Genomic DNA, 25,011 nt, shown 5'->3' on the forward strand with positions numbered 1-25,011 from the left:
AGAGATCCAGCAGAACTAGGAAACAGCTGTCACCTTTGTCCCTAGCCCGGCGGAGATCATCGACCAGTGCGACCAAGGCAGTTTCAGTCCCATGATGAGGCCTGAATTCTGACTGGAAGGGATCCAAATGGTCCGCTTCTTCCAGGCGTGCCTGGAGTTGTTCAGCAACCACTCATTCAGTCACCTTGCCCAAGAATGGAAGATTTGAGACTGGGCGATATTTGGCCATTGTGGCCATATCTAAAGATGGTTTTTTAAGAAGCGGTTTAATAACCGCCTCTTTCAGCAAGTTCAGGAAGGCTCCCTCACGGAGGGAAGCATTCACCATCCCACGAAACCCATCACCCAGCCCTTCCCGGCTCGCTTTTATAAGCCAGGATGGGCAAGGATCAAGGAGACAAGTGGTTGGTTTCACTCATCCAAGCAGCCTGTCCACATCCTCAGAGGTAACAGTTTGGAATTGATCCCATGCAACTTGACTAGACAGGAACTCTAGCACTCTCCCGCCCTGGCCCTGCTCCCACGGTGGAGTCTACCTCTTCTCGAATCTCTATGCAATAGAGGTGGTGAAGAAAGTCTTCTTCGCCGTCGCTATTGCCACTTGGTAGGCTCGACATTGAGCTCTAACCCGCGTCCAGTCAGATTCAGAATGAGTTATCTGCCACCCGCACTCTAGCCGTTTCAGGGATTGTTTCATTGCCCTCAGATCCATGGAAAACCACAGGGCTGTCCAGGCTCTATGCAATCGGAGAGGGCGCTTCGGAGCCAAACAGTCAATAGCCCTGGTTAACTCCACATTCCAGCGGGCCACCAGGGAATCAGCTGAAATGCCATCAACATGGGATAAAACATCCTCTACCACTCTCTGGAAACCATTTGGATCCATTAAGTGGCGGGGGTGGACCATCTGAATCAGTCCCACCTCCCTGCAGAGGGGAAGGGTCGCGGAGAAGTCCAGTTGCACCAGGAAGTGATCTGACCATGGCACTTCTTTAGTTTCGCTTTTACTTAGTGTCAGATCACCAACATCCATAGAGGTGAACACCAGGTCTAAGGCATGACCGTGGCTATGAGTTGGGTCAGACTTACTCAGGGACAGCCCCATGGAGGCCATGCTTTCCACAAAGTCCCGAGCGGCCCCTTGTAAGGTCGTGTTGGCGTGGATGTTAAAATCCCCTAGGACAACCAAACTAGGTGTCTCCAGGAGACCATCCGCCACGACCTGAAGCAGCTCGGGCAGGGAATCCTTGGTGCAGCGGGGAGGTTGATACACCAGAAGGAATCCTGTTCTGCCCCTATTGCCCAACTTCCAGAACATGCACTCAGAGAACTGGGTCTTCCCAATAGGACGCCTGGTGCAAACTAATGACTTCCTAAAAATCACTGCAATCCCCCCTCCCTGCCCACAAGGCTGTGCGTAAGACAAACCTGGTGGACAAGCAGCGGCAAGGACAGGCCCATCTGCTTCATCCAACCAAGTCTCTGTTACACATGCCAGGTCAAGTCCCCCATCCATGATCAAGATATAAGAAAAAAACTGTTCCTTTTTCCTTATGGGGTACCCAAGAGCCCATATAGAGTCCTTTTGTAGGTTCTCTGTCAGTAGGAGAAAATAACAGAGACCAACCAGAGAATATTGAGAAGCAAAGCAGCTAGTAAGCCTGATCTTTATTAAAGCTGTTGCAACAGGGTGCTCCCCTCACATGCAGGAGAGAGGAAGAGGACCCCGAGCCATGCGAGCAAGCCCTTATATAGACATTTTAAATTGCCCACCCTGGAGTCCAAGACCACCCCCAAAAACTTCATACATGCACCACAGAAGGGGTGTAGCCCAAGACCACCCCCAATACATCATACATACAAGGGCAGGCAAACTACAACAGAAATCTGAGTGCGTTGTTTTTTCTCCTGTCTGCTAGGTTACTTGATTGGATTACCTGGGCAACCTGGCCACACTCTTGTTTTCCTGAATCAAGGTCACAGGCTCACCCTATTCACATCTTAACTGTGCCCTTGAGACAGGATTTGTGATCAAAGAGACAATGGGGAGGCTGCCCGTTTCCTTTGATCTTGCAGATAAATATTTGAGGTCAATTTGGAAGAGACAAATGGTTTCAGGACTTTTTCTGTGGGTCTCAGACATGTGGTCTATACATTTTATGTATGTGCTTGCTTGGTACGTTTATGAACATTTAATATACAGTGGTACCTCGGATTACATATGCTTCAGGTTACATACGCTTCAGGTTACAGACTCCGCTAACCCAGAAATAGTGCTTCAGGTTAAGAACTTTGCTTCAGGATGAGAACAGAAATCGTGCTCTGGCGGTGCAGGGGCAGCAGGAGGCCCCATTAGCTAAAGTGGTGCTTCAGGTTAAGAACAGTTTCAGATTAAGAACGGACCTCCGGAATGAATTAAGTACTTAACCCGAGGTACCACTGTGTGTGTGTGTCCTGAGAAATCTCTATGTGGAACAAGAAGCTACAGTTAGAACTGGATATGGAACAACTGACTGGTTCAAAATTGGGAAAGGAGTACGACAAAAAAAAAATTGGGCAAAAAAAATGAGAGGCACAAATACAAGATGGGTGACACCTGGCTTGAGAGCAGTACATGTGAAAAGGATCTAGGAGTCTTGGTTGACCACAAACTTGACATGAGCCAACAGTGTGACGCGGCAGCTAAAAAAGCCAATGCAATGCTGGGCTGCATCAATAGGAGTATAGCATCTAGATCAAGGGAAGTAATAGTGCCACTGTATTCTGCTCTGGTCAGACATCACCTGGAGTACTGTGTCCAGTTCTGGGCACCACAGTTCAAGAAGGACACTGACAAACTGGAACGTGTCCAGAGGAGGGCAACCAAAATGGTCAAAGGCCTGGAAACGATGCCTTATGAGGAACGGCTAAGGGAGCTGGGCATGTTTAGCCTGGAGAAGAGGAGGTTAAGGGGTGATATGATAGCCATGTTCAAATATATAAAAGGATGTCACATAGAGGAGGGAGAAAGGTTGTTTTCTGCTGCTCCAGAGAAGCGGACACGGAACAATGGATCCAAACTACAAGAAAGAAGATTCCACCTAAACATTAGGAAGAACTTCCTGACAGTAAGAGCTGTTCGACAGTGGAATTTACTGCCAAGGAGTGTGATGGAGTCTCCTTCTTTGGAGGTCTTTAAGCAGAGGCTTGACAACCACATGTCAGGAGTGGTCTGATGGTGGTTCCTGCTTGGCAGGGGGTTGGACTCGATGGCCCTTGTGGTCTCTTCCAACTCTATGATTCTATGATTCTATGACAAGGCTGTATATTGTCTCCCTGCTTATTTAACTTATATGCAGAATCCATCATGCGAAAGGCTGGGCTGGATGAATCCCTAGCCGGAATTAAGATTGCCGGGAGAAATCTCAACAACCTCAGATATGCAGATGACACAACATTGATGGCAGAAAGTAAGAAGAAATTAAAGAACCTTTTAATGAGGGTGAAAGAGGAGAGTGCAAAATATGGTTTGAAGCTCAACATCAAAAAAATGAAGATCATGGCCACTGGTCCCATCACCTCCTGGCAAATAGAAGGGGAAGAAATGGAGGCAGTGAGAGATTTTACTTTCTTGGGCTCCATGATCACTGCAGATGATGACAGCAGCCACGAAATTAAAAGACGCCTGCTTCTTGGGAGAAAAGCAATGACAAACCTAGACAGCATCTTAAAAAGCAGAGACATCGCCTTGCCTACAAAGGTCCGTATAGTTAAAGCTATGGTTTTCCCAGTAGTGATGTATGGAAGTGAGAGCTGGATCATAAAGAAGGCTGTTCGCCAAAGAATTGATGCTTTTGAATTATGGTGCTGGAGGAGACCCTTAAAAGTCCCATGGACTGCAAGAAGATCAAACCTCTCCATTCTGAAGGAAATCAGCCCTGAGTGCTCACTGGAAGGACAGATCGTGAAGCTGAGGCTCCAATACTTTGGCCACCTCATGAGAAGAGAAGACTCCCTGGAAAAGACCCTGATGTTGGGAAAGATGGAGGGCACAAGGAGAAGGGGACGACAGAGGACGAGATGGTTGGATACTGTTCTCGAAGCTACCAGCATGAGTTTGACCAAAATGCGGGAGGCAGTGGAAGACAGGAGTGCCTGGCCTGCTCTGGTCCATTACTCTTACGTTACTCTTGTGTCCCCTGATGTCGCTGGACTGCAACTCCCATCAGTCCCAGCAGACATGGCCAACAGTCAGGGCTGATGAGAATCCAGGCAGTATCTGTGGAACCCAAGACTGAAGAGCACTATGCTGACATACTAGGGTGGGGACTACAATTCAAATGCAACAGAAACTTAAGGCAATTTGATGCCTTGCAAGATGTTCTGACTACAATTCCTATCATCCCTGGACCATTGGCTATGTAGGGTGAGTGTCCTGATCCAAAGGAGGCCCTGTACGAGTGGTTTGATGCTAAAGGATGCTGAAACACCAGCCTGGTCAAGTCACAGTGCTTCATTATAAGAAAGGGCAAATTTACAAAAGCCTGCAGAGTCTTGCTGCCTTGACTCAGGGCAAAAAACAAGAGAGCAAGCGTTCATCATGACTGTCTGCACCCAGGCAAGCATTTTTTGTATTGCTTACACAAAAAACATTGCATTCCAGCTGGCCAATTAAGGCCACCTGTCTGTGAAGACCTAGGTAGCAGGCCTCCAAGCTGAACTTATAACTCCCCTCCCTAGCCAAGTGTCCCAAGCCAAGAGATAAGCATAGCATCAAAGCAAACCAATAAGCATAAATCAAAGCAAGTGGATAAACGTATGCGAGCTCATTCTTGCAGTGAATAACAATTAGTCCAACATGGTGTTCACAGGCCTTCCATGACATTTTAAATTGTTTGGTTCTACACACTGAGGCCAAAGGGAGAAGTCTAACAATATGAGGGGAGTATGTTGAACCCCAAGTGAACTGTTCTGGAAGCTCTGCATATACAACCTTGGTAGTCAAGATGACCCCACAATTAATTGGTAGTTATAGCACTGAGCTCGAATGTTTGTATTAACTTGCTTTGATATAAGCTAATTGGTTTTCTTGGTGTTATCCTTAATTGTGGGCTTAGAGTGCTGGGCTCTGAGCCCAGGAATGGGAACTATTTGTAAGATTTGGCTATTTACCACCTGTGCCCTCATCTAATCAGATGAAGTGAAGGGAAGTGCTGGCCTAAGTGACTTAAGCTGCTTTGTGTATAAAGAATGAATGAACGTTTGCTTGGGCTCGGACAAGCCATCTCTTCCTGTGGTGCCCATCACATGTCTATAAAGGCTGTAAGACTTGGCAGGTTGATTTGCTGCAGGTTTACAACTTTCTTTTAATAAAGCGCTCTAGTGGTATCCCTGCACCCATACACTCCCATGAGCCCTCCTTTGGTCTACGGTTCAGAGCAGAGGTGATGGGCTTCAGAGATAACAAAAGGAGATTCATGGCCTTACTGTGAAGCTACATGTGTGAACAAGAGAGCCATAAAACTTGCCCAAGAGGCAACTGATGTGCCCAGGAGGCAGCAAAGCCCACACCAATTGCTGTTAACCCTGCTTGGCTTGGTCAGCAAACTTTTTCAGCAGGGGGCCAGTTCACTTTCCCTCAGACCTTGTGGGGGGCCGGACTATTTTTTTTTGAGGGGGGGGGGAATGAACGACTTCCTATACCCCACAAATAACCCAGAGATGCATTTTAAATAAAAGGGCACATTCTACTCATGTAAAAACACGCTGTGTCCTGGACCGTCCGTGGGCCAGATTTAGAAGGCGATTGGGCCAGATCTGGCTCCTGGGCCTTAGTTTGCCTACCCATGGCTTAGGCTATAAGGCAGGCATGAGGAATCTTTGGTGCACCTGAACTACAACTTATATCATCCTTGGCCAATGGCCAGATGTTTGCTAGGACTGGTGGGAGTTGCAGTTCAGCAACATCTGGCGGGTCTGACTAACTTCTACATGGATGCTAATAGACCTAGCCAACATGATGCCCCCAGATGTGTGAACCAAAGTAAAAGGAACCAACACCATTATGAACTCAGGGTCTCACACACTTTTAGGCAGAATAAAGGATGCTTGATGCTGGCTGAGAAGCAGGAACCTGAGGCAGTCAGAAAATCCATATTTATTTTCTGGTACAGGGACCCACTTTTTAAACTGCTAAAGGGGCTCTCCTTTGTTTTCAAGTATTTGTCTTGCTTATCTGATGTTATTTCGGGTGTTTAAATGCAGCCATATGGTTGCTTGGGTTCCCCCTTGCTAATCTGCTGTAGCTACAGAAGCTCTTTTAGTGAGAAAGTTGTTGCAATTGTGTGTATTGTTTTCTTTTAGCCATTCTTGAACCTTGCATCATCCATCATACAAGGTGACCACAGTTTCTGTTTTAAAACTTGTCCTAAACTCCACCTGCTCAAAAATCTTGCCCAAGAAGGGGACAGTGGCAACTGGGCAGATGTTTCTGAATCCAGGGAGGGTTTCTTGAGGAGTGCTCTATTTTACCTCTTTTTAAAATAATTTTTATTAAGTACAAATTAGAAAACATACATATTTACAACAAAAGAAAATACAAAGGAAAAAGAAAATACATATAACCAAGGGGGAAAAAAATAGAGAATACTTTGCCTATTTTACCTCTTAGATAAGCAAGGAGGAGTCTGTACTTTAGTGGGAACTGAATGTTGCACCTTTATATCAGACCAAACAATAAATGTCCCTGGTCACCAAAATAATATACACCTTCCCCAAAATAACCTAGCAGAGATACGAGCATGAACGTATCTTGGATTGGAATTTCTGGGGGTAGCTTCCCGGACCCCAGTGGATTCAAAGCCTCTCCCATAATTCTTCTGATGGACAATGTGTCTGTTGCTCCTTCAAATACAAAGTAGTAATAAAATATTAAGTACAATCCTCCAAAATTAAATAAAGCTTTATTTATCTTTTTATAAACAGTGAAGAAAAAAAATTTATATTCTTTCTTTTTATCAGTGGAATTACTGTCTGTCTGTTATGAACTCAGAGAGTTCTGCTGGCTCTTAGCATTGGAAGCTCCAGGTCCTAATTCTCCTGATCATCGTCCGAGTCATCATCAGAGATATAGTCGCTGTCATGAAAGATGTCGCTGAACTTGAAAACTCTTTTCCAACTGTGGTCTTCAGCTTGCTGGGGCTCCACAGTTATATTCTTTCTTGCCATTAGCTCTGCCTGTTGTTTCTTTAACATTGGAAGTGTCACTTCATACAGATGAGTCATGATTTCTTAAAAAGACACAAACAAATACGAAATCTCAATGAGCCACAATGGCTATGTTCTCCTTCCACTGCTGGAAGCAACATGCCTCTGAATGCCAGTTGCTGGGAATCACGGGGGTGGGGGGGGGGCGGGCGGGGAGCGCTGCTTGCATGGTTCCCATAATTAATGGGCATCTGGTTGGCCAATGTGAGATTAGGAAGCTGGGCAGATGGACCTTTGGCCTGATTCTGCAGGGCTCTTATTATGCTCTGATCTTGCTGGATTTTCAATAGTTGGTTTGCCCTGCCTCCTTGAACCCACAGAACAAGGTAATACTAACTGATAGATTGGTAAGGGTCAAGAACCTTATCAAGAAGCCAAAACTAGCATCTCTTATGTAGCACAGTTGGTTGCAGATGGTGGCAAGGCTGCGCAGTTGTAAAGGGGCCCCGCGCTGCTCCAACTGCCTTGCCATTTTCAATTCAGGTGGAACATCCAAGGAATCAAAGAGAGATAGCATGAAAGAGTTCCTGGTTCACCTTCCACAACTTTGGAAGCTGCCTTGTCCTGAGTGATACTGATATAAAAATTAAGAGAACCAAGGTGTATATTTTTTATTTTAATAATTCTTCAATGTTTTGCTTTTAATTGCATGAAGGGAAAGGCTTGCTTTCTGTGCAAGGATCTTGAGGGCCTGCATTTTACAACTGTATGCTCTCTAGGCTGTAAACAAAAAAACCCTGAAAATGGCACAAATGACCCTCCAGGATGTCTATTATGAGTCAGCACCAGAGAGCTAATCAGAAATCCTTGAGGCTTCCTGAGAGGCTCAGGGACTGATAATAATAATAATTTTTATTTATACCCTGCCCTCCCCAGCCAAGGCCGGTCTCAGGGCGGCTAACAAGCAATAATAAAAACAAGTTTAATGAATACAACTTAAAAACAAGATTAAAATGCTGAAACATTGAAATATTAAAATGCAGCCTCCTCACAGGAGCAGAAAGGAAAAAGAAAAAAGAAAGAGGGGGAGGGAATCAAATTGGCTCAAAGCCAAAGGCCAGGCGGAACAACTCTGTCTTACAGGCCCTGCGGAAAGAAATCAGATCCTGCAGGGCCTTGGTCTCATGAGGCAGAGCTTTCCACCAGGCCGGAGCCAGAGTTGAAAAGGCCCTGGCTCTGGTTGAAGCCAATCTAACTTCCTTAGGGCCCGGGACCACTAGGGTGTTGCTATTTATGGACCTTGAGGCTCTCCGTGGGGCATACCGGGAGAGGCAGTCCCGTAGGTACGAGGGTCCTAGGCTGTGAAGGGCTTTAAAGGTCAAAAGCAGCACCTCAAATCTGACCCTGTACTCCACTGGGAGCCAGTGGAGCTGGAAAAGCACTGGGTGAATATGCTCCCATGGCAGGGACCCTGTGAGGAGCCTCACTGCAGCATTCTGCACCCGCTGGAGTTTCTGGGACAGCTTCAAGGGCAGCCCCACGTAGAGCGAATTACAGTAGTCAAGCCTGGAGGTGACCGTTGCATGGATCACTGTGGCCAGGTCGGGGCAGGAATGGAATGGAATGAAAGAGGTAAGGGAGTGAGATAAGAGAGAGGAATGTCAATAAGCTCTGTTCACAGGCTTGGCTACCAGGGCAACATATGACACCCAATACCTAAAATGGTCAAATGGCATGGGTATATTTGGGGTGCTCTAAAGTGATTGTGGGGATACCAATATGGAGCCAGGCGTGTTTTACTTCTCATGACCTATAAGCTTTTCTGATGTATGTTTAAGAATCTTTAGATGCTTAGTACTCTTTGTTTGATGTGTCTGAACTACTGTATAAGCTTTGTTCTGATTTGCCTCTCATCAGATGGCAGTCCTCCTAACTAGCATCTGAGCAGCTGGTTGGCAAGGCTATCCCACTGCAAGAGTTTTAATAAATGCTGGGTCCCTCCTGGATGATGGATTTGTTTTATTTCCTTGGTTTGTGGGGTTTTTTTTAAGATGCGTTCCCCCACCAGGGTAATGAACAAGGTGGTATAGAAGTAATTAAAAAATAATAATTCTTTATGCTTTTACAGTAAATTGGCACATCCATTTCATTATCCGTCTGCCTTGTTCTTTCTTCCCCACACCTCCCTCCATGGGTTCCTTTTTAATCTTAGTTGTGCCACAAATCTTCCTATACCTTCCAATTAATTCAGCTGCTGTTCATATCTAGTCCTACTTGGAGATTTACGTTATTCTTTAAATATTCTCCCACTCCTCTCTCAAGATATGTACATCCTGGTTTCTTATCTTTATAGTCAGGATTGCTAACGTATTCTTTTAACTTATTCTGCCAACCCTCTTTTGTTGGGCTGCTTTTGTCCTTCAACATTTGTGCAAATGCTATTCTGGCCATACCAGTTGCATAAAGAAAAAGATTTTAAACATTCTTAGGTATCTCACCCTCTGCTATACCCAAAAGGAACATCTCCATTTTGGGGGGAAATGTCAGCCTTAACATCTTTTTTTATTTCTGTCTATATCATCTAATATTCCTTAACTTTCTTACATCCCCAACATGTCCCCTCTATTTCTTCTCATTTCCAACACATCTTAGATCCCCTTTTATACATTTTGACCAATTTAGTCAGGGTGAGGTACCGTCTTTTGTAGGTTTTCCTTTAGGGTGTGACATACTGAAAAGCTTAATGCTTTTTCCACAGCCTCTCCCAGGATATCATGTCTATGTTATGTCCCAAATCAATTGCCCATGGGATTCATTGCTGCCTTTGTTGTTTCTTCCTTAGTCTCCCATTCTAACAAAAAATTATAAATTGTGGAAGTTAGTTTTTCTCTGTTAACCATTATAACTTTTTCACACTCCAAGCTTTTCTTACTAAATCCTTGTTCCTTTATCTTTTTAAAATATCTCGTTTACTTGATGGTACTGAAACCAGTCATTGACACAGTCTTGTACAGTGGTACCTCGGGTTACTGACGCTTCAGGTTACAGACGCTTCAGGTTACAGACTCCGCTAACCCAGAAATAGTACCTCGGGTTAAGAACTTTGCTTCAGGATGAGAACAGAAATCGCACAGCGGCAGTGGGAGGCCCCATTAGCTAAAGTGGTACCTCAGGTTAAGAACAGTTTCAGGTTAAGAATGGACCTCCAGAATGAAATATGTTCTTAACCCGAGGTACCACTGTATATCTTTTCTCTTTTTAAATATTGGTTGGCCTTCTCTGAATTATATCTTTATAAGTAGCCCAATTTTCTTTCACGTTTGTCTTTTTCACTGACACTGCTTCTATGGGTGCTATCTAGTTTGGCATTTTCCTTTCCAAGAGGTCTTTATACCTATTCCAAACCCCATATAGACTTCTTCAAATTATGTGCTTTAAGAACCCCCTGTGTACTCTAGCCTTATCACAATACAGATACGCATGTAGAAGTAAATTCTTACCACAACATCCACACTCACACACATAGAAAGAGCATGAATGCAGCTCAGAGGTATGTGACAAGTGCGAAAAGGCAACTGGAAACATGGGCTGGCTTTAGGCTAGAGCTGCATTAGCCAACGTGATGCCCTCCACACAAAGGATAGCACTTCTTCACACAGTGCACAGTTCAGGGAGAGGGAACCTTTCTTAGCCCAAGAGTCACATTCCTTCCCAGGCAACTTTACAGGAGCCACATGCCAGTGGTGGGTGGGGTGAGGGCAAAAGCGTGCAGAAAAATGGATGCAAATGTTAACTTTCCTACAGAGGTCTGGTTTCCAGTCACACAAACCCTTCTCTATCCTCCATTCAAGCAAGCAAGAGGCACCATCAGCATTCAATGACACATTCCAGCCAAGCAAAAGCACTCAAGTAAGGGGTTGGAGCAGGGCAAATAAGGGCCGTGAGAGTGCTGAGCATCAGAGAAAGTCTTAAAGGGCCACATTCGGCCCCCAGAGCTGAGGTTCCCCCCGCCCCGAGTACATTAGAAAAAGATTCATATGTTCAATACATGGGATTAAAAAAACAGACACAAGCTGGATGAGGAATTGGGATCCGATGGCCCTCCAGATGTTGGTTTCTAATTCCCATTAGCCTCAGCCAACATGGCTATTGGTCAGGGGATCATGGGAGGTATCCTCAACAATTTCTGAGTGGGGCCACAGGTTTCCTGTCCCCAAGCAAGAGGAAAGACCAGCAAACTCACCCATGAAGCTTCTGTTATTCCAATGAGGGACACGGTAAGTCTTGGTTCTGTAAAATCTGCTCCGAATATAATATGGAGGGACATTCCTGTGCGGCAGAGAAGGGGGTATATAAAAAGAGAAATTATTCTGCAATAGTGCTTGCATGAGAGAATGAAAAAGCGAGCAACCCACATTTAGTTGCTCACATGGGGGGGGAGGTTTCTTGCTGTTGGTTTTTTGTATCTTTATTTTAAATCTTGTGATTTATGTGGAAATTGTTCAGTTTGGTTGTTTATTTTTTGTTTTATTTATTGAATTTATTGAGTACTTTTGTTATGTTGTAGTTATGCATTTTTTTATCTGTTAGTTGCTTTGAGCATGGTTTGAAAAGTGGAAAGGTGGCATACATATAAAATTATGTATGCATGTGTTTAATGAAAGATTGCTCCTATGAATGGTTCTGCTGTAAACAAACCAGTCAACATCTATGGTCCATGGAGCTCGCCACTGTCCTGATCCAGGAGACAGTTCTTAGCTGTCTTTTCCTTTGCTATGGATACTTGCCAAAACACTTCAAACAGACGTGTTCAGAATCATTACATGCTCCTTTCCATACACCTGGGATGGGAGGCTTATGACCCTCCACATGATGTTGGACTACAACTCCCATCATCTCCTGACCATTGATCTTGCAACTATGTAGAGGGGCACAGGTTCTCCAGCCCTGATCTAAGAAGCAGAATCCTTCTCTTTCATGAGAGGATCACCTCTTCTAGAGGCATTCTTCCTTCTCTTACATTCAGTAGGGAATCCTTCTTCTTGGATCAGAGGTGGGAAAATCTGTGGGCTTCCAGAGGTTGTTGAGACTCCAATGCCTATCATCCCTGAGTATTTGCCATGCTGCCTGGGAGCTGATGAGAGTCCAGCAACATCTGGAGGGCCACAGGTTCCAAATCCCTGCATTATACAGACCATTAGTACATTAAGAACTTGACAAAAAGGACACAGAATTGTAGGCACTTCCCCCATGTTAGTGACAAATATTTTTTAATGTACCCTATAGCACTGGCTATCTCTTCCCAATCAACGTCTTCCACGTCATCAGCGTCCACTTCATACAACCTGAAATACAGAAGAAATCTGGGTGATTTGCTCATTATCTATTACAGTGGTGCCCCGCAAGACGAATGCCTCGCAAGACGGAAAACCCGCTAGACGAAAGGGTTTTCCGTTTTTCAATGCGAATTTCCCTATGGGCTTGCTTCACAAGACGAAAATGTCTTGCGAGTCTTGAGATTTTTTTTCGCTCCCCACCCCCTTTTTCTAAGCCGCTAAACCACTAATAGCCTTTTAGCAGCTAATCCGCTAATCCCTTAAGCCTTTAATAGCTGCTAATAGCCGCTAAACCGCTAATAGCGCTAATCCACTAATAGGGTTGCTTCGCAAGACGAAAAAACCGCTAGATGAAGAGACTCGCAGAACGAATTAATTTCATCTTGCGAGGCACCACTGTATTATCTTTATTATTATCTTTTTAGTGTTGTCCCACCTTTTCCCCAGAAACTGAACTAAAGGCGGCTCACAAAAAATAAATAAACATGGGTAAAATATGGAACGCTAAAAACATATAAAAGTTTAAAAGTATAATAGAATTAGAATGATTGGTGTAAAATACAATTTATTAAAATGCAGCAGGTGAAAACAGCACACCGTTAAAAGCCCTTTCTTTAAAAGCAGCCAGTTGCAAAGGTTTGTTGGAATAAAATAGTCTTCACCAGCTTGAGGAAGGACAACAAGGAAGGAGCCGGTCTAGCTTCCCTAATAAGGGAGTTTCAAAGTCTAGGAGCAGCCACTAAGAAGGCCCTCTCTCGCATCCTCACCAGACATGTCTGTGAGGGTGGTAGGATTGAAAGAAGGGCCTTCCCTGATGATCTCAGAGCTCGGGCAGGTTTGTAGATCAACTAAAAACAGCTTTGGCAGAAAACTTAAAATTTCAATTGGTTTATTCTGACTGTAATTTAGTTAGCTACAGCCCTATGTTGCTGTTAAAATTAAACGCGCTCTTTAGAAAGGAGACCTGTCTTTTGGTTGTTGTTGCTTACCTTCTTATATTCTGCTGTATAATGACAGCATCACAGGATCTGAGACTGATTCCAGGTACTTGTAAGGAACCTGGGCAGAGCTTATACACTCACTCAACCGCTTTGATCTGCGGAACTGGCACTGTTACAGATGCCACATAATTCTCATTCTGCATTGTAAGGAATCAATCTTTTAGCATAGCAACACCTATGCTTTGAAACCCCCTGCCCATATGCATCTCAGCACCTGCTAAAAACATTTCTGTTTAGGCAAGTCTACCCAGACATGTGTTTTGATCTGGTTTTTAGTTTATTGTTGATTGTAGTTATTACTGAATGCTTTAAAATAGTTTTAAACTGTTTTTATTGGTAGTTTTTGTGGGAGTGCGTCATCCAAAATGCTATGGAAAGAGTTAATGTAATATAGAATCCTATAACATCACCATAGTAGGCAGTTTTGGTCATGAATTCTGCCTCAATATTGATCCAAAGTAGATCCCAACGTATTAGCTGAGTAAAAGCTTAAATACTTTGCAGGATCCCCCAAAAATAGACCAGAGGCAATTAGCTTCATCCAGCAGAGCTTTTACCACTGAAGACAAATAAGCTTAACGGTTATGAATCCGATATCTTCAAGATCGGCACAATCCAGAAGAAATCCAGTTGCAGTAGACTTAACTTAAACTTACAATATACTGAAACCTAAAGACTAAGCACACAGTGGTACCTCTGGATGCGAACAGGATCCATTCTGGAGGCCCATTCGCATCCTGAAGCGAACGCAACCTGTGTCCGCGAGTCTGGTGATTCGCCGCTCCCGTGCATGCGCGTGAAGTCATTTTGAGCGTCTGCACATGCGTGAGTGGCAAAACCCGGAAGTAGCGCACTCCGTTACTTCCGGGTCACCGCGGAGCACAACCTGAAAATACTCGTCCTGAAGCTACTTCAACTCTGTACAGAACACCACACCAGAACGAGAGAGAAAGTGAAACAGGCTCCTTCTGGCCTATTATTACAGTCAGCATGACCTTACAGAAAGAGATAACAGAATGAGTTTGAACAAGCTAATCAGCTTCTTTGAAATTATAACCTAAACATCAAGAGCCTTCTACTTATTTCTAAGAAGAAGAGAGACTTGTTTTTTAGCTGGAAACCTTCGCCTGGCACCAGCTTGTATCACACAGAAAAAGCTTCCAGAGCCCTACTTGAATCAATTAGAATAGGAAAGATCTCTGCACATCAAAAGGAAAGATCTCTGCACATCAAATACCCTCTGCACCAAAAAATGCAAAATGACAGTTTTTTAAGTTAGCTCTGTTATCAACTGTAGAGTGAGAGTGAGAGAGCATACATACACACACATGTGTAAATATGTTTTAGTATACCAAGTAAAGTAATGTGTTAAGTTTAAACTCTAAACAGAGAAGATTGTACAGTCTTTTATAGGAAAGAAAAAGAGAACTATATTTTTAAAAGGGTCAAACAACCTGGGGAAAATATCATGCATATAAATACCAGAGTTTTATTGTCTTATTCCTTTTGAAAACCACGGGTTTGTTTCTGTCGTCCATTGTATATAATTTTTATTAAACAAACAATAAATTTTGCTAATACCTTTCAATGAGGGCAATGTTTATCCGCAGGTGTTCAAGTCTGCTCCTTTTCGTCCGCTTACCCATAAACTTCTTGGTTACAATATTAATCCTTAAGAAGAAAAAGAAAGCTGATTACAATTGTTTATTCAGTAAACTGAAGGCATTTGCAGGTGACTTAGTAATAATGGTGGAAAATGCACAGGAAAATCTCTTGAATATGAGTATATTCGGTAGAGTTTCAGAATTTAAATTGAATAAATTTAAAATGAAATTAATGGTTAAAAATATGGGTGAACAAGAGAAAAATGAGTTACAAAAAAATCTGGTCTGTCAATAGCAAAGAAAGTTAAATATTTAGGAATTGGGGTAACCATGTATATTAAAGTATGGAAAGAAATAAAAATAGATATGGAAATCTGGAATAGATTAAATTTGACACTATGGGGAAGAATTTTGACTATCAAAATGAATGTTTTACCCAAAATATTATTTCTTTTTCAAATGATCCCAATTATAGGGAAATGGAGTGTTTTAAAATCTGGAGAGGGACATATCCAAGTTTATTTGGCAGGGCAAGAAACCACGTATCAAGTATGAATTACAGGCAAAGGTACCCCTGACCATTAGGTCCAGTCACGAATGACTCTGGGGTTGCACACTCATCTCGCTCTATAGGCCGAGGGAGCCGGCATTTGTCCGCAGACAGCTTCCAGGTGGCCAGCATGACTAAGCCGCTTCTGGCAAACCAGAGCAGCGCACGGAAACACCGTTTACCTTCCTGCCGGAGCGGTACCTATTTATCTACTTGCACTTGATGTGCTTTCGAACTGCTAGGTTGGCAGAAGCAGGGACCAAGCAACGGGAGCCCACCCATCAAAGGGATTCGAACCGTCGACCTTCTGATTGACAAGCCCTAGGTTCTGTGGTTTAGACCACAGCACCACCCGCATCGGTCCAAGTACAAATTACTAATGGATAAAGAAGAAAGGAGGGAATCAAATTGGCTCCAAGCCAAAGGCCAGGTGGAACAACTCTGTCTTACAGGCTCTGCGGAAAGAAATCAGATCCTGCGGGGCCCTGGTCTCATGAGGCAGAGCGTTCCACCAGGCTGGAGCCAGTGTTGAAAAGGTCCTGGCTCTGGTTGAAGCTAATCTAACTTCCTTAGGGCCCAGGACCACTAGGGTGTTGCTATTTATGGACCTTGAGGCTCTCCGTGGGGCATACCGGAAGAGGCGGTCCCGTAGGTACGAGGGTCCTAGGCCGTGAAGGGCTTTAAAGGTCAAAACCAGCACCTTAAATCTGACCCTGTACTCCACCGGGAGCCAGTGCAGCTGGAAAAGCACTGGGTGAATATGCTCCCATGGCAGGGACCCCGTGAGGAGCCTCGCTGCAGCATTCTGCACCCGCTGGAGTTTCTGGGACGGCTTCAAGTGCAGCCCCGTGTAGAGTGAATTACAGTAGTCAAGCGTGGAGGTGACAGTCGCATGGATCACTGTGGCCAGGTCAGGAGGAAAATGTAGGAACAATTTTCCTGAGGACAGCTGGCAGGGGTTTCTTGAAAGGATCATTCTGTAGACCTAACTAGAGGTGTCAAGGATGGGACCTTTTCGCATGCATGTTGCCAGTGGCTGATGAGAGTTGTGCTCAATGTCTGGAGGGAGACAAAGGTTCCCTGACCACTCTTACCACTTCTGTTTACACTGCCTCCAGTGCCTGGTGCCCACTTTGGCTTCCACTTTGGACCACGAGATGCCCTTCCAGAGATTCTCATACGTGACCATGAGTGCTCCATCCTCATCCTCTTTCTCTGAAGCAGGGTCTGAGTCTCTCATTTTGGACAGCAGTGTCTCCTTGATGGCTTGAACTAGCTTCCTTGTCTCTTCAGAACTCCAAGGACCAGAGTTATATGCTGAATTCATTTAAAAGGGAAAAATACTGATTTAATTCATTATCAGCTCTAGACATCTTGCAAGGGCTTATGCAGGGGAAGGTCTTGGCTGGCCAGCATCAGTAACAAGAATAGCAAACTGGATTGCTGGTTTAAACAGACAGCAATAGTCCTCCATTCAACCTAGTTCAGTAGTTCCCAAACGTTTTTGGGCCTCCGTCCCCTTGGCTCCCTCACCCTCAAGTTGCTGAATTTGAATGACTGAGGTAAGAAAGTACCATAGAATAAATGATCCAAAAAAGATACACCAGCATGCCCAATTTCCATAATTCTGCTTTTTTTGGTGAAATTTTTAAATAATTATTTTAAAAGCCCTGAGCCCTGGTTTGAGGAAGGATTAGGCCAGGGGTGGGGTGGGGTGGGGGGAAGAGCAGAAGTGTTAATGTACCACACTTGATCTCAGAAAATTTTGTTTCAACTGAATGGCTGCTGCGAGACATCAGGTCTGAGATCTTTTTCCAGTTGTTGCCGTACATGGCTTGATACTTCTTGAGCTTCTTCTTCTCCAACTCAGTATACCTAGGGAGAAAAGGGGTTGCTGTTCTCAATGAGCTAGTTGCACTGGTAGTGGGTTAATGTGTCAGACTGTGGTAATTATACTTTACAGAGTTGTGCGGAGGTTGCCCCAAGTTGTTAGGCCCTTTTTAATAGTTCTCTTTTCCTCCCAGAAAAAAAACAACTATGGAACACTTGCTTTTAAAGTTTAAAAATAACATATTTTACTAGGTGTGCTTGCTCTTGTCAGATTGAATGAACAAGAAAGGCAGGTAATACTTATACTACTGAAACATATTTACATGAACTTGTGTCTGAGACTGACTAATATTTATAGACTGACTAGGAGGCAGACAGCAGCACAACACAATATACTTGCTGCTCTAACAGCTAAATCTCACAACAGTTGATAACTGAACTAACAGGGGGAAAACTGCCTCAGGCGTATGACATCAAAGGCTTCTATGCTACAGCATTAACTCTTTGCATAGTATTCTGGATGCACCATTCCCATGACTAAGACATAGTAGGCTAGGGTTCAAATTCCCATTCAGCCATGAAGTTCATGAGCCAGCTGCAGTCGCTCAGACCAACCTACCTCACAGGGTTGCTGTGAGGAGAAGATGAGGAGGATGAGCTCCTTAAGGAAGGTTATAAACATAATAAACATAATAAACATAATAATAATGCTTATGACTGGATCCATGAGCAATCTTTGGTAAATGAACATTTTGGAAAGAAATTGCTCAATGCAAAATACATTTTACATTCTCACCCAGTACATACCCAACGAAGCACCAATGGAATCAATATTATAATGCCCTCATATGGATCTATAGCGCAACCGCATTTGGAAGACTGTACAGTTCTGGTTGCCTCACCTCAGAAAGGATACTGCAGATTTGGAAAAGCTTTAGAAATGGGCAACCATAATAATCAAGGAGATGGAGTGACGGCTTTATGAAGAAAGGTTGAAGCATTGTGGACTTTTCCACATAGAGAGAAGGCAATTACTTGGTGACATGATAGAAGTTTCTAAGCTTACGCGTGGCTTGGAGAAAGTGGAGGGAAAGAAGTTTTCTCCCTCTTTCATAACATTCAAACTCATGGACATCCAATTAAGCTGAATTTTGGAAGATAAAGGAAAAATAAAAAAGGGACTTCTTTATGCACCAGAGTTAAAGTATGGAGGATGCTCCCACAGAAGGAAGTGATGTTTTTAAAGAAGATTAGATAAAATTCATGGGGAGAGCACTATCAGTGTCTACTAGCAATGATGGCTATGCTCTGCTTCCATGGCCAGCAGCAGCAATGATCCTAAAGACCAGTTGCTGGAAACCACAAGAGGGGAGAGGGCTCTTGTGCTCAGGGTCCTGCTTGCTGCTTTCCCACAGACATGTGGATGGCCACCGTGAGGAGAAGAAGATGCTGGACTAGGTGGGCCATTGGCCTGATCCAGCAGGCTCTTATGCTATGATTTCACTCTGTAGGAGCTGGCCTTCAGGAGATACCATATTATTGGGAGGTCCATTTGCTATGATGCAGGAATCGTCCCTTTGGTGTAGTGGCATGCTAGATTTGGAACTCCCTCATGCTACACATCAGACAGTGGCTGCCTCTATTGCTTCCATGACTTGCTTCCTTGAGATCAGGAGTCAATAACCCCCACAAGTATGCATTGAACTGGAAGTGACAAAGGACAAAAGTTAAAGCTTTAGCGAAATCAGAAATCTGGAGCTAAAATGTGAGTCTTCTGGAGTTCAGGCAGAGAGAAAAACTTCCTCAGTAGGAACTCCAGAACCCTGTCCTGTTAGGCTCGGTGGCCAAGTATTCTGGGATGCCTCCATGACAACAGCAAAAAACCCCAGAGAAGCCCAGTTGCCTTTCTTACCTTCCATTATAATTCTTGGGATCGTACATTTTTCTTGCTCGGTAATATACTAGCCTCCAAGGCCTTGGAATTCCCTGAGCTTCAGAAGAATCAATAAAGATGCATTAAAATCGACATTTTGTGATTAAAGACAATCTACATTAAGGAGCTAATTGGATTATGGATTGCTGATTTTGCAGCAGTTATGTTATGATTGTGTTTTTATACACCAAAATATTACCACCCTTTATTCAATTTATATAATAAGCCCAGGGCAGCATTTATTCGTTATGAACCATCTCCCTAAACTGTCATCTGTGAGCAGCCATTCCATCAGGCTGCCTCAGTGTGGGAGAGAGAGGAAGCCGAAGGCCATCAGCTTGGCCAAAAGACCAGCTCCATCAGAGCCTTTGACTCCTGAAGTATGCAAGTTGGTGATTGTGAGAACAGCTGTTTAAAGGGACCTCAGTTTCATTCCCGCCCTTCCCTCCCTGATGTTGCTGGACACCCATTAGTCCCAATCATCACGGTCAATGGTGATGGGAGTTCATAGAATTGGAAAGTACCCCCAGGGTCATCTAGTCCAACCCCCTACAATGCGGGAATCTCAACTAAGCATCCCTAACAGATGGCCATCCAATCTCTGCTTAAAAACCTCCAGCAAAGCAGAGTTCACAATCTCCCAAGGGAGTCTGTTCCACTGTCAAACTGCTCTTACTATCAGAAAGTTCTTCCTGATGGTTTTGTGCAGTAGTATCTACAGAACCAAAGGTTTTCCATCCCTGACTAACTTGTATATAACTAGCTAGCTTGTGCCCAGAATTGCTTGGGAATCCAAGAAATGAAGAAACCCAGGACAGTTTTGTAAGATTTCAGTTCGCCATCTTGATTCAAAATGGCATCCAATGGTATCCAAACAAACCTAAATACCTGCTCCGCGATCTAAGGAACCATCATGCTAAATTTGGCACCGTATCTTAACAAGTGTCCATACACATGGTAAAACAAACAACTTTCCCAAATATGTAATAGATTATTGTTTGATTCGGACAAAGGAGGGAATCTGGACAGCTTCACAAATGTACTAGAGAGGCAAATCTTTTAGCAAGACTACCCCCTCACTACCAAGTCACCCACAAAAGCCACCCAGTCAAATACTCACCAATCCTTGCACCAAACAAGTTTTTAGTTTTCAGTTTGTTGATAGATTCTCTGTCTTGGGGGAACCTGTGAGCAAAGAGGAGTTTTTCTGCAGACTCTATCCCAGTGTCTTTCAAGAAGGCCTCAACATTGTGCCGCAGCTGATTGTTTTCTTTCCTGGAAAATTTGCCAAACCGCACAGCAACGCCTACATCATTTCCAAGGGAGAATAGGAAAGTTTCAGATTTCAGACCTTGCCCTTCAGCGTTAATTACTCATTCATAACGCTGAGTAGTTTTCAGGGCCACAGGGCCACGTATACCTTGCAGTGTTGCAACATGAGCCTCATGGATAACTTGTCTACTGTCAGCTTTTGTGAAACTGGCCATTTTTCGGCGGAAATGACTGGCAGAATCTGAGACCAGGGAGAAGTCGATGGAGGAAGATTGGAAAAAAATTAAAGTATATTTACAGAAATATTGCAAAATTAATGAATGTTAGAAGAATATTGGAATGAAGTTATATGGTTTTAGCAGAAGTGTTATTAAAAACTATATGAATATTAATTGTTAATGTGCCAAAGTGGAAAATTTAAAGTTAAATTGTGCTAGGATAAATTATAGAACAAAAATTGAAGAAGAGGGAAAGGATTTGTTGAACCAGCTAATTTGAACTAGAATACAAAAAAGGGAGGTGTGAGGAAGTCGAGGAAATAAGCAAATGAAAGATATAGATATGAAACTTGGATGTGTGTTTAAATGTTTTTGTTTTTTTGTTGTATTGTTGTATTGTATCTTTTTTATTGTTGATCTATTGTCTGTTGAATCTATGTATTACCTTTTCTTTACCTTTTTTCTTTTTATAATTATAAAACATCTAATAAATATTATTTTTTTTAAAAAAGAAAGAAACTGGCCATTTTTCAGGACCCAGGACTCCTAAATTGTGCTTGGTGCTCCCATAAAACAGGTGCAGTAACCTTTGGGTCTCTAGATACAGTGGTACCTTGGGTTAAGAACTTAATTTGTTCTGGAGGTCTGCTCTTAACCTGAAACTATTCTTAACCCCACTTTAGCTAATAGGGCCTCCCACTGCTACTGCATCGTTGCCACACGATTTCTGTTCTCATTCTGAAGAAAAATTCTTAACCCAAGGTACTATTTCTGGATTAGCGGAGTCTGTATCCTGAAGCGTCTTTAACCTGAAGCGTAGGTAACCCGAGGTACCACTGTATTGCTGAACTCCAGCTCCCAACGGCTCCATCGCGTTTAGCAAATGGCGAGGTATGATGGGAGTTGGAAGCTCAGCAACCTCTAGATGGCCATAGCTTCTCTACACCTACCATAAAATGATAAGCTAGCTGTAGATGTGGGTTTGGGTCTTGGTTATTAGGACAAACACCAAATGTTTGCCATCTCAAAGCCAGAGGTGGGAAACACTGTGACCCTCCACATGGTTGCTAGACTTTTATCTCCCACCATCCTTGACCATTAGCAATGTGGTCTGGGGCAGACAGGAGTTAGGAGTCCAACAACATTTGGAGGGCCACAAGTTTCCCACCCCTGCTGAGCATGTACACACCTACACACGCACAAGTGACATATATGAGGGCAGACCATGCTCTTTGATTTTCTGAATTGGGAGTCAAGAAATGTGGTGTCCCAACCTTTTCCCCACAAAATAAGCAACATCTAGAGAACTACCAGTTACTCACCACTGTTATGCCCCTTGCAAAGAGCACATGTGTGTATGTGTAAAACCTACCATTCCATCAGGTTATCTACCAGTTCTGCCAGAATACCAGCTGCAGCAGAAACCTCCTACCCCTAAACTGTTTCTGTGTCAGCTGGTTATTAAAGCCCTGTTTGGTGCCTGAGTTTGTGTCTTCCTCTGCCTGCCATGTCCTCCTTTCCTTATGTGCTGTCTTTTTAAAATTGTGGGCCCATAAGAAGCGGCTGCTTTGTTTTAAGGGATTGTATGTAAGCCACTCAGAGCCTCTTTTGGTTGAAGAACGGGGTACATGTGGTCTGAATAAATATACATATATATACACAAATACACACCCTTTCTTTCAATGAATACATATAACAACATTTGTATTCCACATTTCCTCCCAGCATGAAAGGGTAGTGTACACTTTCCTCCCCCTCTGCATTTTCATTATTTGAGTATTAATCACCTGTACATAACACTTTGGAGATTATGCAAAGAAATTGCCATGACCTCTGATTTACTGAACAGCCTACCCAAGTGAAAGGTGTTCTCACTCAGGACTGTACACACCTTTTTTCTTAAAATTTCTAAATCTGACCAGGTCCCGACCAGCCAGCTGTCTGATCGCTGAATCACTCAGGGTCCTGATGTGAGGAATGAACTCTTCCAGCTCCTTGGTGGCAGAGTCCAGATCTTTCATTGAAAGCTGAGAAAATTCTACAAACTCATTGTCCACAAGGGAAAACTTGCTGGAAGATGATTCCTCAGCGTCTGAATGGACAGGAGTTGGAGATTTCTGTGGCCTGTTAGGAGAGCAAAACGTGAGGCCTGCATACTATTACTGGCACTTGTTGGCACTGAAAATCGCTTTGGGATGCTAGGGAAAACCCCGGCATTAGCTTGTGAGACACATGCTATTGACAAAAGCCACACCTCACCAAGACACCTGTCTTGGAAAGATTACTTACTAGGTGACCTGATCAACCAGCCCAGTGATGCTTATGCAGTGTTGGAATAGCATATCTAATGCTTGAGTGTAAGACTCTTGGAATGTGATGTGTATATTGAAACAATTTACTATGCACACAAGCTTGGATAACGAATACTAGTGGTGCCTGGCAGCTGAAACACAGTCTTTTTAGTACACTCAGGCACTCCAACCATGGAAACGTTTTACAATTTGGGGGGAATTAATACAGCCAACCCCTTCATGGATCACTGCCTTGCCGTGGCGAAGGGGCTTGAAGAACTCAGAGAAGCTATGAACTATGCCGAGCAGGGCACCCAAGATGAACAGGTCATAGTGGAGAGTTTTGACCAAACGTGATCCACCTGGAGCAGGAACCGGCAAGCCACTCCTGTATCCCTGCCAAGAAAACTCCATGGATAAAGACAACAGGCATATAAAAGTTATGATGCTGGAAGATGAGCCCCTCAGGTCGGAAGGCGTCCAACATGCTACTGGGGAAGAGCGGAGGACAAGTACAAGTAGATCCAGAGCTGATGAAGCGGCTGGGCCAAAGCCGAAAGGACGCTCAGTTGCGGATATGCCTGGAAGCGAAAGGAAAGTCCAATGCTGTAAAGGAACCTGGAATGTAAGAACCATGAACCTGGGTAAGTTGGATGTGGTCAAAAATGAGATGGCAAGAATAAATATTGACATCCTGGGCATCAGTGAACTAAAATGGACGGGAATGGGCGAATTCAGTTCGGATGACCATCATATCTACTACTGTGGGCAAGAAACCCGCAAAAGAAATGGAGTGGCCCTCATAGTCAACAAAAGAGTGGCGAAAGCTGTACTGGGATGCAATCTCAAAAATGATAGAATGATCTCGATATGAATCCAAGGCAGACCTTTTAACATAACAGTAATCCAAGTTTATGCACCAACTACTGGTGCTGAAGAAACTGAAATTGACCAATTCTATGAAGACTTACAACACCTTATAGAAGTGACACCAAAGAAGAATGTTCTTCTCATTATAGGGGATTGGAATGCTAAAGTAGGGAATCAAGAGATAAAAGGAACAACTGGCAAATTTGGCCTTGGAATTCAAAACAAAGCAGGGCAAAGGCTAATAGAGTTCTGTCAAGAGAACAAGCTGGTCATCACAAACACTCTTTTCCAACAACACAAGAGACGACTCTACACATGGACATCACCAGATGGGCAGCATCGAAATCAGATTGATTATATTCTCTGCAGCCAAAGATGGAGAAGCTCTATACAATCAGCTTCTTATAGCAAAATTGAGCTTAAACTGAAGAAAGTAGGAAAAACCACGGGGCCAGTAAGATACAATCTAAATCAAATCCCTTATGAATATGCAGTGGAAGTGAAGAACAGGTTTAAGGATTTAGATTTGCTGGACAGAGTGCCTGAAGAACTATGGATGGAGGCTCGCAACATTATACAGGAGGCAGCAACAAAAACCATCCTAATGAAAAGGAAATGCAAGAAAGCAAAGTGGCTGTCCAATGAGGCCTTACAAATAGCGGGGGAGAGAAGGCAAGCAAAATGCGAGGGAGATAGAGAAAGATACAGGAAATTGAATGCAGAATTCCAAAAAATAGCAAGGAGAGACAAGAAGGCCTTCTTAAACGAGCAATGCAAAGAAATAGAGGAAAACAACAGAATGGGAAGAACCAGAGATCTGTTCAAGAAAATTGGAGATATGAAAGGAACATTTCGTTCAAAGATTACCATAATAAAGGACAAAAGTGGTAAGGACCTAACAGAAGCAGAAGACATCAAGAA

At 43.6% G+C, this 25,011-nt stretch overlaps 1 protein-coding gene across 3 annotated transcripts in view; it reads right to left on the minus strand.

Moving 5' to 3' along the window:
• Window positions 1-6,924: 6,924 nt before the first annotated feature.
• Window positions 6,925-25,011, minus strand: part of TTF1 (transcription termination factor 1) — a 44,745-nt gene continuing 26,658 nt past the window's right edge. For all 3 annotated transcript variants that reach the window (XM_083423509.1, XM_083423510.1, XM_083423511.1), the window contains 9 exons: window positions 22,821-23,053; window positions 20,560-20,745; window positions 19,419-19,497; window positions 17,421-17,551; window positions 16,771-16,993; window positions 15,104-15,193; window positions 12,465-12,530; window positions 11,429-11,514; window positions 6,925-7,268 (listed from right to left, as the gene is read on the minus strand). In XM_083423509.1, the coding sequence (XP_083279635.1) occupies window positions 7,069-7,268; window positions 11,429-11,514; window positions 12,465-12,530; window positions 15,104-15,193; window positions 16,771-16,993; window positions 17,421-17,551; window positions 19,419-19,497; window positions 20,560-20,745; window positions 22,821-23,053 (1,294 nt within the window). In that variant the 3' untranslated portion in view covers window positions 6,925-7,068. The remainder of the gene's footprint in view (window positions 7,269-11,428; window positions 11,515-12,464; window positions 12,531-15,103; window positions 15,194-16,770; window positions 16,994-17,420; window positions 17,552-19,418; window positions 19,498-20,559; window positions 20,746-22,820; window positions 23,054-25,011) is intronic.

Source organism: Podarcis tiliguerta (genome assembly GCF_965153285.1).
Source record: "Podarcis tiliguerta genome assembly, chromosome: Z".
Classification (NCBI taxonomy): Eukaryota; Metazoa; Chordata; class Lepidosauria; order Squamata; family Lacertidae; genus Podarcis; species Podarcis tiliguerta.